At 40.8% G+C, this 13,208-nt stretch overlaps 1 protein-coding gene across 3 annotated transcripts; it reads right to left on the bottom strand.

Annotated features, from left to right (window-relative positions):
* Positions 1 to 1,644: 1,644 nt before the first annotated feature.
* On the bottom strand, positions 1,645 to 13,097 carry TAF11 (TATA-box binding protein associated factor 11). Of its 3 annotated transcripts, none has more exons than XM_081948557.1 (6): positions 12,685 to 13,097; positions 7,679 to 8,024; positions 6,138 to 6,286; positions 3,818 to 3,905; positions 3,053 to 3,149; positions 1,645 to 1,784 (listed from the first exon to the last, which is right to left on the bottom strand). In XM_081948557.1, exons 2-6 carry the CDS (start codon positions 7,829 to 7,831, stop codon positions 1,654 to 1,656), a joined length of 618 nt encoding a protein of 205 aa, XP_081804683.1. In that variant the 5' UTR covers positions 7,832 to 8,024; positions 12,685 to 13,097; the 3' UTR covers positions 1,645 to 1,653. The 3 variants fall into 3 exon arrangements, with proteins under 3 accessions (XP_081804683.1, XP_081804684.1, XP_081804685.1); XM_081948558.1 differs by having other exon boundaries at positions 7,679 to 8,066; XM_081948559.1 differs by having other exon boundaries at positions 7,679 to 8,019; positions 12,681 to 13,097.
* Positions 13,098 to 13,208: the final 111 nt, after the last annotated feature.

Consider the following 13,208-nt stretch of genomic DNA (forward strand, 5'->3'; position numbering starts at 1 on the left):
ATTTTATTTATATTAATTTATTTGTATTGATAATTGCAATTAATAATATACATTGTGAACATTTCTGAACTTGTCACAAACACTTAAGGGCCTTATTAAAATGGCAAGTTTTAAAAGTTTAACATTAGCTTTATGATGCACAACCATGGTTTTTGGTAATTCTTTACAAGTATATGGCACATGTTTCCTTGACTTTGCTATAATAGTTAACAAATTCTATATTTGTTTAAGCTGAGAGATCAATGCAAACTTAAACATTAGGATTAAGAAGAAAAATAACTATAATTACCATGCTGGATATAGTTGTCAACAGACATAATGATACCTGCAATACCGATAGTCCTCAAGTAATGACCCTTATTAGGGCTGGAATTTCTTTTGCTAAGCAAAGAGGTCATAAAACAAAGCATCATGTGACGATGCTGCTTAACAATGGCAGTCCCAGCAGCAGTTGTTAAGTAAAAGTATGTGACTGTCCTCCTGCCAGTTTCTCCATTGAATTTGCTTGTCAGAAGCGAGATGGGACCGTCACAAATGGTGATCACATCTTGTCAAGTTCCCACCATGATCCATTCCTAGCTTGGTCCTTGCCAGCCCCAAGCCTTGATTCTTCCAAAGAATCTTGGAATTCTTCCAAAGGACACATTCAGGGAATCACTCAGCCAAAAGAAGCCAATTGTCCTGTTCAAGCTGTGTCTTGCTCCTCCCACCTGCCTGTCTCTTCCCCTTCTCTGTCTCACCTTGTTGAGAATAGTTGAGATGAAGATCCTGTTACAGTCCGTCACCCTCTGCTAACCATCACCACCTTCCTCTTCCCACCCTTGGGCTGGCTAATGACGGCTGGCTTCAAGTCCATAGCACCAGGGATGGCACAGCAGCAAATGGCAATGGCAGAATAAGCAGCGTCCTTATCTCGGCCATGCAGTGCAGGATAAGCAAAAGGGCAGAGTCGAGCCCAGTGCTGTCAGAGCCCCTGTCCATTGGGGCTTGGGGCCAGCAAGCCCAGGGGAGGGGAGCAAAGAAGACCCAGGTCAGCTGGGGGTTGTGACAGTGGAGTACAGTGACGTCTTCTTCTTGGACACAGTGTCTAGCACAACCAAAAGGAAAGAGATGGTGGGGGGAGAGATAGGTAAGTGAGGAGAGCTGAAGCAGAGGCTCTTCACACAAGGCAAGAGAAGGTGACTTCGGGAAGCTACGATGGTTGTAAATGTGGGTTGGTCATCAAGCATCCAAATTTTGATTCCATGATGATAGGGACACTGTGAAGGTCATACATGCAATGCTGGTTGTGTCCATTTTTTCAGCAGTGTAGTATATTCAAATAGTTACCGAATGGCCATTATCCAAGGACTACCAATAACACGTTTTAAAATTTTTATTTCCTTTTGAAAGAAACCATGTTTCAGAAGGTTCCTGTAATCTTATTACATCAAAATTTCTTATTTTGCCTATGTGGAAAATGTTTTTATATCTAGCACAATATACCTACAATATAGTCTTAGCATTACCCACTCAGAATTATTGCACAAGAAACACCTTAATGTTGCAGAACTTGACGGTTTTAAGTAAGCTGAACATACTCTCCAAAGTCTTTTTCGTTTCAATGGAAACATCTCCAGTCCACTTAAGATACTTTTTTTCCCCGCTTCCTCTTCAGTGATAAAGAATTTTTTTATATTTGGAATTTGGAATCTGTCCTCGTGATTTCAGTCGTCTGACTGCTTCACGCAAATGCTTGGGTTGCAGAGGTGGCGATTCTCCCCATTTTTCACATACATCTAACGCTGTGCAAGACAAAAGTAAATCTGTTATGCTAGCTGCCCAGTCACTAGATTAGAGCTGTGCAGATGTGACAGTAAAATCATATTTCTATATGCATTTTAGCTAAAGCAGTTACCATGCATCTACAGAATCATTACTTTTTCTATACCCTGCTTATTTTGTGCAGTTCAGTGCAGTACACATAGTGCTTCTGCCTTCTGTTTGCCTCACAACAACTAACCTAGGAGGGGGGTTAGGCTGTGAAAAAGTGACTAACCCACTCAGTCAACTTAGTGCCTAAGGGAGGATTAGAACTGTTTCTAGTCAAAAGCACTTTAAACACTACACCAAACTGGCCTCTTAATGTTCTAAACTCTTCATAGAAAGCCTGTGAATATTAACAAAATATGTTGTCTCTGCTGCACATACACTTTTGTAAAATAGTAGGATTTTTTTGTGTTTGTAAGCAATGGGTGGAAAATAAGTAAAAGCATTTGTGGGTATATTGCAGCGATGGCGAACCTTTTTTGGCTTGTGTGCCATAAGTGGGAGTGTAGGGGGGTCGTATGCGGGTGTGCCACACCCATAATGCAATGCGCGACCCCCCAGTGCGCATGCGCGCACAACGCGCGACCCCCCTTTTTTACATGCTTTTTTCGCCCTCCCCATGCTCCAGAGGCTTCAGGGACCGTCCGGAGGCTTCCCTGAAGCCTTCAGAGCGCTCAAAAGGATCCTCCGAGCAAACGGCAAGTGACTTCAGGGTTGCTCGGAGGGTGGTTTTAAGCGCTCCGGAGGCGTCAGGGAAGCCTCCGGACGGTCCCTGAAGCCTTTGAAACGCTTAAAACCACCCTCCGAGCAAACCGGAAGTCACACCAATTTTATTCATGTATACTTAATTTAAGAATCCCCTTTGCCAACTACAAAAAAGCAAATATGCAGCTGATAATATTTGTTTGCCTTGATTTAACAATTTTGTTTCTCTTAAAAATACTGACCTGTTATATATGAAGTAGCAATATACATACAAGAGAAAATAATAATATTTAGGAGTAAAATACTGCATAAAATAGCAATAGGCAAAACTTGATGTTCTGGTTTTCTGACATTGATACAGCTATAACACAACATCCGGAAGACATTTTTTTACCACTCAACTATTTACAAAATGGATTACTAAAAGCTAAATAAAATATATACATGAAAGAATAGCTAGATTGTAGTAATTAGCAAGGTATGTCTTCAGTTAATGGAAGCTACAAACAATTAAGAACTAGATTATTCTTATACTTACCCTCTTCAACTACTTCTCCAACGAAGACTTTAGAAATTCCTGACATGGCAATAACAACGTTCTGAGACACGGAGGTTCCAGTAATTGACTGGATCAGCTGAGAAAGGAAGCAATTCCAGAGAATCCCATTTTTTATATATTTCTTTTACTTCCAATCCTGAACACTACGGTGTACAATAGCATTCCCTTATCATCCATAAACCACAGGTAACATAGCCCCATGGATGGTGAAATTGCTGGAAAGGATGATACCTTTTAATGTTTTCGGAGGATGGAGAGAGAGAATGGGAACAGAAAATCTTTTGAAAGCAAACCCGTTCCCTACTTAAATCCTTAAAATCCATTAATTCCCCCACAGCCCAATTCTGTGCATTGAAATTGATGGCTTTCAGGACAGAAATGGAAGAAACTACCTCCAGTTCCCACTTTACTTTTTAAAAAGAAAAACCCTAGTACTTTACATTGAAAAGTGAAAAAAAGGCAACCATTTTCAACAGCTCAAACCTGAGGTGCTAGAAGGCTGCAGAGATAATCCCAGGGATGCATGTGAGTTTTCCATCTTAGTGTCAGCAGCAAAATTTTATGGTAAATTGATTGTGAGACAAGTTATTCGTGCATGATAATCAATACACATCAACAAATCTGTGAGGGAGATGGGCTGTTTCTAAATTTGATAAATAACGGGGGTCTCTGGAGCTCTTTGACCTTGGTTGTTATAAATAACCAACCAAACAAATAAATATACCTGCAATAAATCAATCTTACCCGTTTAATAGCAGCCTTAGGGAAAGCTGATCGTCGATACATTTCATATCGATTTAGCTGTTCTTCAGAAAAAGAGGAAACCAGAATTCTGCGACAAACAATAATTACAGCACTTATTTAAAATTATAGAGTGAGAAAGTTACTGAGATTGTATAACATTCTGTTGATAAACACTGAGTTAAATCTAGCATTTTATTTCAGAGGTGATATTTCCTGAATTTTGCTCTAAACATTCTAGTTAAAGGCGGGTGACTTTGCCTATTTTTTCCAGCCTAGAAGCCTTTCATTACAACTTCCCACAATGTCTAGAAGGTCCCATTCACAGAAAACCATTGGGTTTTTTCGGGGGGAAATAGACATTTTTAAAAAGCCAAAATATCTCCTATTGTAGTGCTTTTTAAACATGCTTCCCACTTTTAAAAATTATGAACCCCCAAAGAGCCTTCTTTTGTACATGTTGTATTTATTTTTACCATATTAAAAATAAAAAACCACGCCTCTATGGAATAACTACTGCAACATATAATAAATAATAATGATAGTCCTTGAATTATGACTCCAATTGGAACTGGCGTTTCCCAACTAAGTGATGAAGTTGTAAAGCAATTCACTCTGCAAAAGTTTTTCTTTCTGGAATGGGGAAATGTACATATGCAAATTAATAAAAACAGTTCAAAGGGGAAAGAACAGCCTAATGCCAGGTGATAATTACTATAATTGGCAAAAGGATAGCTTTGCACTGATAGTTCAGTAGAAGAATTCTTGCCTGCCATGTGGGAGGCCTGGGTTTGATTCCCAGCCAATGTGGGGAATTTCCCTTTTTTGAGAGAGCCAGTTTTGTGTAGTAGTTAGGGTTTCACACTAGGAATGACAGACTATGAATTATAGTCCCACTTTAGGCACAAAGGCATCTGAATGACCTTGGACTAGTCACTTTCTCTCAGCTCTAGGAAGATGCAATGGCACACCACTTCTGAAAAGCCTTGCAAGAAAGCTGCACGGACCTGTCTAGGTTATTATTATTATTAGTGTATGGCATTGTTACATTAGTCAGGAGACCACAATGCTTGCAGAGTAGTAGGCTAGCTGCCAATTTCCCAGCCCTGTTGTAGGACATGCTCACATACTTCTCAAGCTGTACCACAGGAGGGCAAGCTGGCTTTGCATCAGAAAGAAAGACAGGCAGTTCTTTCTGCAGTGTCATCCTAGGCCCCCTCCCTTCTTTTGAGCTGCCTTGTAAACGGGTGCTGCAACTGGGAAAATTCAGAGCCAGCAGGAATCTGACTCCCTGCACAGAACAGCAACTCATCTCCCCACCAAAGTGGTACCTATCTATCTATTCACATAGAACATGCTTTTGAAATGCTAGGTGGACAGAAGATGAGACAAGGGACAGGAGTTCACCCTGATATAGAATGCTAGCACTCGAACTGCCAGAACAGAGATCCTCTCCAGCCTTATTAAATCACTGAGCCACTACGGCTCATATTTGTCTGAGTCAGTGATGGCTAACCTTTTTGTTGAGGTGTGCCAAAAGGGGGGAGCGTGGGGAAACGCACGAGCATGCCCATACCCATAATGCAATGTCCCTGTGCATGCGCACAGGTCTCATTGAGGCCTTTAGACTTCTAGGAGGCACATTGGTCCATTTTTTGCCCGCCGCAAGCTTCAGGAGGCTTTTCTTTTTCTCCGGAGAAAAACGGCCCAACAGGCAACTCGTTAGGCCATTTTTCGCCTTATCCAGGCTTCAAGGAAGCCTCCTGAAGCCTGGGGAGGGTGAAAAACAGCCCAACGCGCAAACTGGAAGTTCGGGAATGGCCTTCCGGGTTTCACTGAATCCTCCAGAAGGCGAAAAACCACCCAACGCGCAAACCCGAAGGCCATCCCCGAACTTTGAGTTTGCGTGTTGGGTGGTTTTTCACCCTCATGGAAGCTTCCGGAGGGCGAAAACGACCGAAAATCAGCTTGTCAGCATGCATATCCGTGCTGCAGCTGACAGGGCAACGCCTCACGTGCCCTCAGAAATGGCTCCACGTGCCACCTGTGGCGAGCGTGCCATAGGTTCGCCATCACAGGTCTAGATAAGCCCTGAGAATCACACAAAATTGAACGGACGAAAAAAAATGACAAAAAGCCTGACATCACACTGAATGTTCCCCTACACAGTTTCCATAAAGTGTCCATTAGATGGCAGTCTTAATTTCTGGAATTCTCTGACCAAAAACAAACAAAATATGATTTACCTTCCTAAAGAGAAAACAGCAAGATACACTCTACTCATTTAGCATTAACAAAAGCATGTAGATGGAGAAATACTCACTGCATTTTTTGAATCTCATCTTCATCAACTTTATTTTTTTTCTCTTTTTTCTCCTTTAGCTCTATTTTTATTTTCTTGGCTGCAATAGATTGTGAGGTAGAGTCCTCTAACTCTCCAGGGATCAATTCACATACTTCTTGGCATTTAATCTAGATAGAAAATTGATTATAACTCAATTATGTTTACAAAAAGACAAGCCTTTTTCTGAGGCAAGCTCAGCTCCTAGTTAGTTGATGTTCATGCAGCAAAGCAAAAGTGGCTTGACACCACTTCCTGAATGCTTTAAAAAAATTTAAATTTTAAGCATCCAATATTTGTATTTATAAAGTATAGCTGTTGAACACCTAGTTTTTATAATCTTTTCATCATACTAATACCTGCATAATACATAACATAAATGTCCACAACTTAATAAAGCAAGCTTTAAAAAATTTAACTATTATTCCGAGCCCCTTCAATGATGATAATTTGTATATTTGTGCATCTTCTGTACACTCTGTTTACCAGTTATAATTTAAATAATGAGTGAAAAATCTGATGAAAATAAATTGGTGGATACAGTACTTGATTTTATGCTAGAATCGTAGTATGAGAAGTATAGTGGCTAAACAAATAAAATGAATACTCAATTATCATTTGTCATGTTTAACTCTCTTTCTATATATGTTACTGAAAAGTCTTGAGCTGATCAGTCTTTTACAATGCCATGCTTTGTATTATCATTTTTAAACATAGGTTAAAAGAAAAATGGGCATCTCAAAACACACCTAGCAACATTTAATATTCGGGCATGCAGGATAAAGGAGGCAAAAAATGCTCTAACATTTTGTATTCATTATTTATCACAAGAATCCAAATAAGGAAAAGTGTTTCTAGGATCTAAAAAATTATGACTGTGGAGAGATAAACACAATACTCTAAAAGGTAAACAAAATTCACCAGAAAACACCACCTACTATCTATATATCACTAAAACTCCGATTCCTGTAAGCCTTAACTAGATGAAACAATTTTTGGGCAACAATTTTTGAACCAAAGTAAATTACTTTGGCCTGGCTTTATAGAATGTGCCCAAAACCTGGAAATGGTGCGTCATAGGGCAATAATTTTTGAACCAAGCTATCTTAAATGGCCTAACTTACAGAATGTGTTCAAAATCCGGGACTCGTAACTCTGTGGAATTGAAATGTGGCAAATTTTATAACATATTTTATGACACAAAAATGATCATAAACATCTTAAAACATTTCCTGTGCTGATGTTTGAGTGCACTATACAGTTCAGTATGGGCTATTTTCAAGAGAGCGCTTTCTGTCAATGAATGTCAAATGTATACACTTTCCAGTGAAGGCAGTACATTACAAGCTCCGTCATTGCGAAGGAAAAACCTCTAAAAGAGCTTCTAGTAATACGGAATTCCAAGGAAATAGGCAGGCGAAGAAAATCCCCGTTTACTTCGGGGCAGCAATCACCCTGAAGGATCAGCAAGGAAAGCGAAGCCCCGTTTCTGCAAATTGCCTTGCGATCTTTTCCCTCCTCACCTCTACAATCTGTACTTCCTCTTTGATGTCGACCGGTTCTTTCTCCTGGCGTTCCGCCACTTCTATAGCGACGACGGAAGACTCAACGGAAGAGGGGGAAGACACAACGGGTAGAAGACCATCCTCTTTAACAGGCTCCACAGGTTCGGCCATACTAAACAGGATTATTGTCGCGCGTCGCGGCTTGATGACGTACTAGGCCGGTGCTGCGCGCCTTGTCTCCATGAGAACGCACCATGCCCCCAATAGGCGAAACTAGTACTGCGGGCTTTTGTCGCTGCTGTTGGAGAACGAAGCCTTGCGGGCGAGGTTGAAATCGCGGGTCCCAGGCGACGTCCTAGCTTGTCTAACCGACAAAACAATGCAAATCTGAGTCCGCCTTTTGTTGCTTTAGTATCGAGCAGCAATACATACCAAACAGAATGAACTAGGGCAAGGAATTCCAAAATTACGAATGCAAACTATGCGTGTAAATTGGAATAAAGACCGATGCAGTGCTCAGTACTCTATTTACACAACCCACTTAGCAGCGATGCGGTAACATGGTGGGATTTGGGGGGTAGCGTTTATATGAACCCCACCAAAGCTGACTTATACAGTAAAAAAAAAGGTTAATGTTTTGGGTGAAACCGTATAATAATAAAATCCCTTGGACCCACGTGTTCCTGTTTCCTCAAAAAGCTATGCACAAAGGGTAAACGCATATGACTTTTTAAAAGCTTTAAATTGAAATATCATAAAGAAAATTATGAACAAAAATAATTATGTACTGCGTCCCTTCTTATGTTCATGGCTGCATTAATTGTTCCAGTACTCTCAGGTCATTGCTTCAAAACAAACGAGGGAAATTAAAAATAATAAGTTCATAGTAAGAACTTAGAAAGTCAATGTAATAATGCCTTTTTACAAATCCCGTATTTCCAACTTTGAAAAGACAAAACTGCACTTCTTTTTAAAAAAAGGCATCTGCCCATGTTTGAATATATCACGTGGGGGGTTCCTTAATCTTCTCATGCTAGAGCAAGCTTTCCAAATGTAAGACTTTAAAATAATATTCATTGATGCAAATATAGGTTACATGAAGCTTTAATACTGCTAGGGAGCAAATGTTTTTTCTTATCAACCCGTACCATTCTGTGTCTGCACAACTCTGACAAACCACAATGGCTAAGCTAAAACTAAGCATGACACATTGGGATAATACACACATCCTGCTTGTTCTGGCACAATGATATCTAACTACAGAGGACATGTCCTCAAAACGTCAGCTCCATCTAACTGCTGACCCACTGCTGAAGCAGCCGGAAGTCAGGTTTACATATTCCAATGTGAAAGTAAAGTATTTTCTTTCTTATCTTGACAATCCAAAGACTGCCTGGAGGAGGAACTTTGGCTTGATGTGGCCAGGTTCAACCTGGCATGTCTGCTGCAAAATCACTCCATCCTGGCTGGTTGCTAGGCATTGGGTCACCATTGTTAGTTGGCTGTGGCTACAAGATCAGACATCTTTGTTTAGTCTACTTCTTATTTTGCTGGATTTAGATATTACAATGCTGATCTCCAGGAAGATATCCTGTACTGTAACTTTATATTTCCACTATTAAGGAAAATAACCCCAAAGGTCCAGATAATTTGCATGGCTCCCTCCCTCCCTCTCCCAACATGCATAAGGACTTAGTTTGATTGACAACACAGTGTACTAGCTGGTCCTCACAACCACAATTGAGCCCAACATTTATGTTCCTAAATGAGAAATTTGTTAAGTGAGTTTGTTCCATTTTACGATTTTTCTTGCCACATTTGGTACATGAATCACTGTGGTTCTTAAATTAGTAATACGGTTGTTAAATGAATCTGGTTTCCCCATTGATTTTGCTTATCAGAAGGTCGCAAAAGAAGATCAAATGACTCTGGGACACTGCAACTGTCATAAATGGGAATCAGTTGTCAAGCATCTGAATGTAAATCACGTGACTATGGGGGGGTGCTATAATGGTCATAAGTGTGAAAATAGTCATAACTCATTTTTTTCAGTGCCATTGTAACTTTGAAAAGTCACCAAATAAACTGTAAATTGAGAACTACCTGAACTGTCTTGAAAATTAGATTGAGGAAATCAATCTCTTTTAGAAGAGAGATCAATATTTCTACAACTTGAACATTTTAAAAAGTGTAATAGGTAGCTTTGCATATCAAAAAGTTTGATACTCCCATTGGTAAACAAAGCACATGCTAGAACGTATTTCTAATCAACTCTTCTGATCACTCACACAGCCTTAGCATGGGGAGACTATTGCTATTGACAAAGTAAACTGATCTTGAGTTTCTATGACAAGACTATTTAGCTCCTAGTAAGTAAATGATTGTAAAAAAATAATTTCATAAATGGTGCTATTTAGAAGTTTCCCAAATTAATACAGATTTGGATTCTGATTTCAAGATGCAGTAATATGGTTGAGCATTAAATAGCATCTATAAAAACTTTTTAATAAAGTGAATACATATTTCAGTTATTTTTTTTACTGTGACAGGCATATTAAATTCATGAAGTTGATAAACCTGTATTGATTTTTTTTAATGTATTGGCAGAATGCCCAGAATGCACTGCATCAATTCATTTTTTTCCTGTGGTTGGGGACATTGGACATGACTGTAATTTCAGATGGGAAAAAACAGAAGTCTTTTACAGTATTGACTGATGGAGCTGTCTAGACAGCAGTAGCACATGGCTTTGTCTTAGGCATGCATTAAGGGCGCATTCAGTCCCACATTCTGAAATGGGAGGAAAGCACGGCAAAGCTGCTATGATAAAACAGTTATATCTTAGCTTATTATGTGAATCAACCCACCATGTTATGTAGTAATGGCTCATTTTGGTATTAAGGATATAAATATGATTAGGTATTTCATGATGTTAATTGAGTTTTGTTGCTATATGGGAGGTCTTTTTGAGAGAGATGTTGCAGAGGTCTGAAATTTAATAACAAATTTCTCTTCTCCCAAGTTGCAACTATGTTTAAAGTAGTTTCCTCAGTTCAGCTATGCTTCTTTTAAAGCCTATTTGTAATGGAGGTGAATTTCAAATGGGCATTTTGAATAACAGCAGTTGGAAAGCAAACCCAGGCAAAAACTGTTTTACATGCAATCAATGTGGTGATTTTTTAAAGTAAGTATTGATGACATGTAAGTATTGTAAATAATTTACTGAATTGCCCATTTCCCAATCAACATGTCAGTTTGTCATACTTATTTATTTATTTATTTATTCTTCGCATTTCTAAACCGCCCCCTCTCCCAAAAAGGGACTCGGGGCGGTGTACAGTCCACACACATAACAAATAATAAGTACAAATATAAATATAAATACAAATATACATATACACCAGTGGTGGGTTCCTGCTGGATCGCACCGGATCGCGCGCGCTCCCTTTCAGCGCTCCACCTGGCTCGCGCGCTCCCTTTCAGCGCTCCACCTGGCTCACGTGCTCCCTTCCGGCACTAAAACCGGAAGTACAGTCTTGCCCCGCCCCTGGCGAAGCAACGACGCCTGCCTGCGCTCCACCAGCTCGGCTGGGAACGGAGATGTTTCCTCAGTGGAGCGGAGCGCCTGAAAAGTCTTTTCAGGCGCTCCGCTCCGCTGAGGAAACATCTCCGTTCCCAGCCGAGCTGGTGGAGCGCAGGCAGGCGTCGTTGCTTCGCCAGGGGCGGGGCAAGACTGTACTTCCGGTTTTAGTGCCGGAAGGGAGCACGTGAGCCAGGTGGAGCGCTGAAAGGGAGCGCGCGAGCCAGGTGGAGCGCTGAAAGGGAGCGCGCGAGCCAGGTGGAGCGCTGAAAGGGAGCGCGCGCGATCCGGTGCAATCCGGCAGGAACCCACCACTGATATACACATGGAGGAGGTTACAAATTAAAAGAACTGTATAGAAGAATAAAATAAGGCTCTAAAAGCCCTAAAATCACTTTGATTTAAAACAATACCCTTAAAATAACCAGTTGAGAGTATACTTCCAGGAGGTAGCAGTTGTAACAATTAAAATTATGCCAGGCCAGCTAATCGAAACAGGTGAGTCTTCAATTTTTGTCGGAAGGAGCGGAAGTCCATGGTGGTTCTAATGTCGGGGGGGAGATCATTCCAGAGGGTTGGGCCCATCACAGAGAAGGCCCTACTCCTTGGCGCCGCCCGCTGGCATTGCCTAGTGGACAGCACCTGGAGAAGGCCCTCCCTGTGAGAGCGGATTGGCCGCAGGGATGTATGTGGGAGGATGTGATCCCGCAAGTAACTACGTCCTGTGCCATGGAGCGCTTTAAAGATAGTAATCAAATTAATTATCCAAATTAATCTGAATTAAATTAATCCAATACTTTGCATTCACGTAAAACACTGAACCTTTAACTAACCATACTGACTGAGTGTGACTAGGTTGGATTTAGCATATTTTGCATACATGGCAAATCCCTATTACGGATAAAAATAGGTGGGTATGTTTTCAACAGATCTACCTGCTATCTCCTTCCTTCTATCCATTTGTTGACTAAAGCACTTTTAGTACAATATCTTCAAGGCTAATTTCAACTACCCAAATTTGTCCTAATCAATATTAATATTCAATCAATATTGAAAGGATTGGCTTTTAAATATTGATCTGAGTTTTCAGTAACACATGACATTTATGGACTATTAATCTTAAGCGGGCATTAAGAGTCTGTTCCGCCTTTCACTCCATCCAACCGATTTTCCAATTTTTACGTCACTTTTTTCATCTCTCAGATTTGCTAGTGTACTCATTAGTTTGAAGTTCATTTGGTAAACTTGTTTTCATTCCATATAATGAATTGCTGATATAAATTGTATTTCAAAGAAATGTGCTTGAAAATAGCAAAGTTATCTGGACTACAATAACTTCTGGGCACGAGATCACATTAAATGCTCTACCTTCTAATGGAACTCAGTGGGCATGAGCCTTTGTTCACTGCACTAAAAATACGTTGATAAATGTTCTGTGACTTACCTGACCTTGGTAAGCAAAGTCGAAAACTGTTGCTCGGTTGTTCTCAATACATCCGGATGCAGCAAAATATCTAGCGTGTGTATCGCTGCGAGTTTCTCTATAAACTTTGCATTGCTAAACTCAGTTACTCGAGAACAGCCTCAGCTAAACACCTTCACTGGAAATTCCCAGCTCCTTATTCTTAAAGGACGAAGAGTTGGCTTTTTTTCCCTTTGAAAATGTGGTTGTTTTGTTGGGAACGACCGTCTGTGCTATTCGAGTAGATTCCTTTCCCCTCGCTTAGAGTGGCCAAAATGTCGCGAATGCGTACGGAACTGCAATCGCCGGCCGTCCCCTCTTCACCGTGTTTTTACCACATCTTCGCAAGCGCTACCCGCTGTTAAGAGACAGCCGCCAAAGAGCGCGCCCGAGCTCTCTGCCTATCTCGGCTTCATTAGCCGGACCGGGGCTTGGCGAGGCTCAGTCGGAAGGCGTGGTCTTTCTGGCTCCGCCCCGGAAGGACGCGCCGGCCGGGTTGAGGCAGC

This window comes from Natrix helvetica (assembly GCF_964273705.1).
Source record: "Natrix helvetica genome assembly, chromosome: 3".
Classification (NCBI taxonomy): domain Eukaryota; kingdom Metazoa; phylum Chordata; class Lepidosauria; order Squamata; family Natricidae; genus Natrix; species Natrix helvetica.

What these genes read in the sequence shown, in the direction of transcription:
- TAF11 (XM_081948557.1), bottom strand. Translation starts at nt 7,831, where the DNA reads ATGGCCGAACCTGTGGAGCCTGTTAAAGAGGATGGTCTTCTACCCGTT. An exon ending in GATGAGATTCAAAAAATGCA is followed by an intron (nt 3,906 to 6,137) that starts GTGAGTATTTCT and finishes TGTTTGTCGCAG; the next exon opens with AATTCTGGTTTCCTCTTTTT. An exon ending in TGGAGAAGTAGTTGAAGAGG is followed by an intron (nt 1,785 to 3,052) that starts GTAAGTATAAGA and finishes TGTCTTGCACAG; the next exon opens with CGTTAGATGTATGTGAAAAA.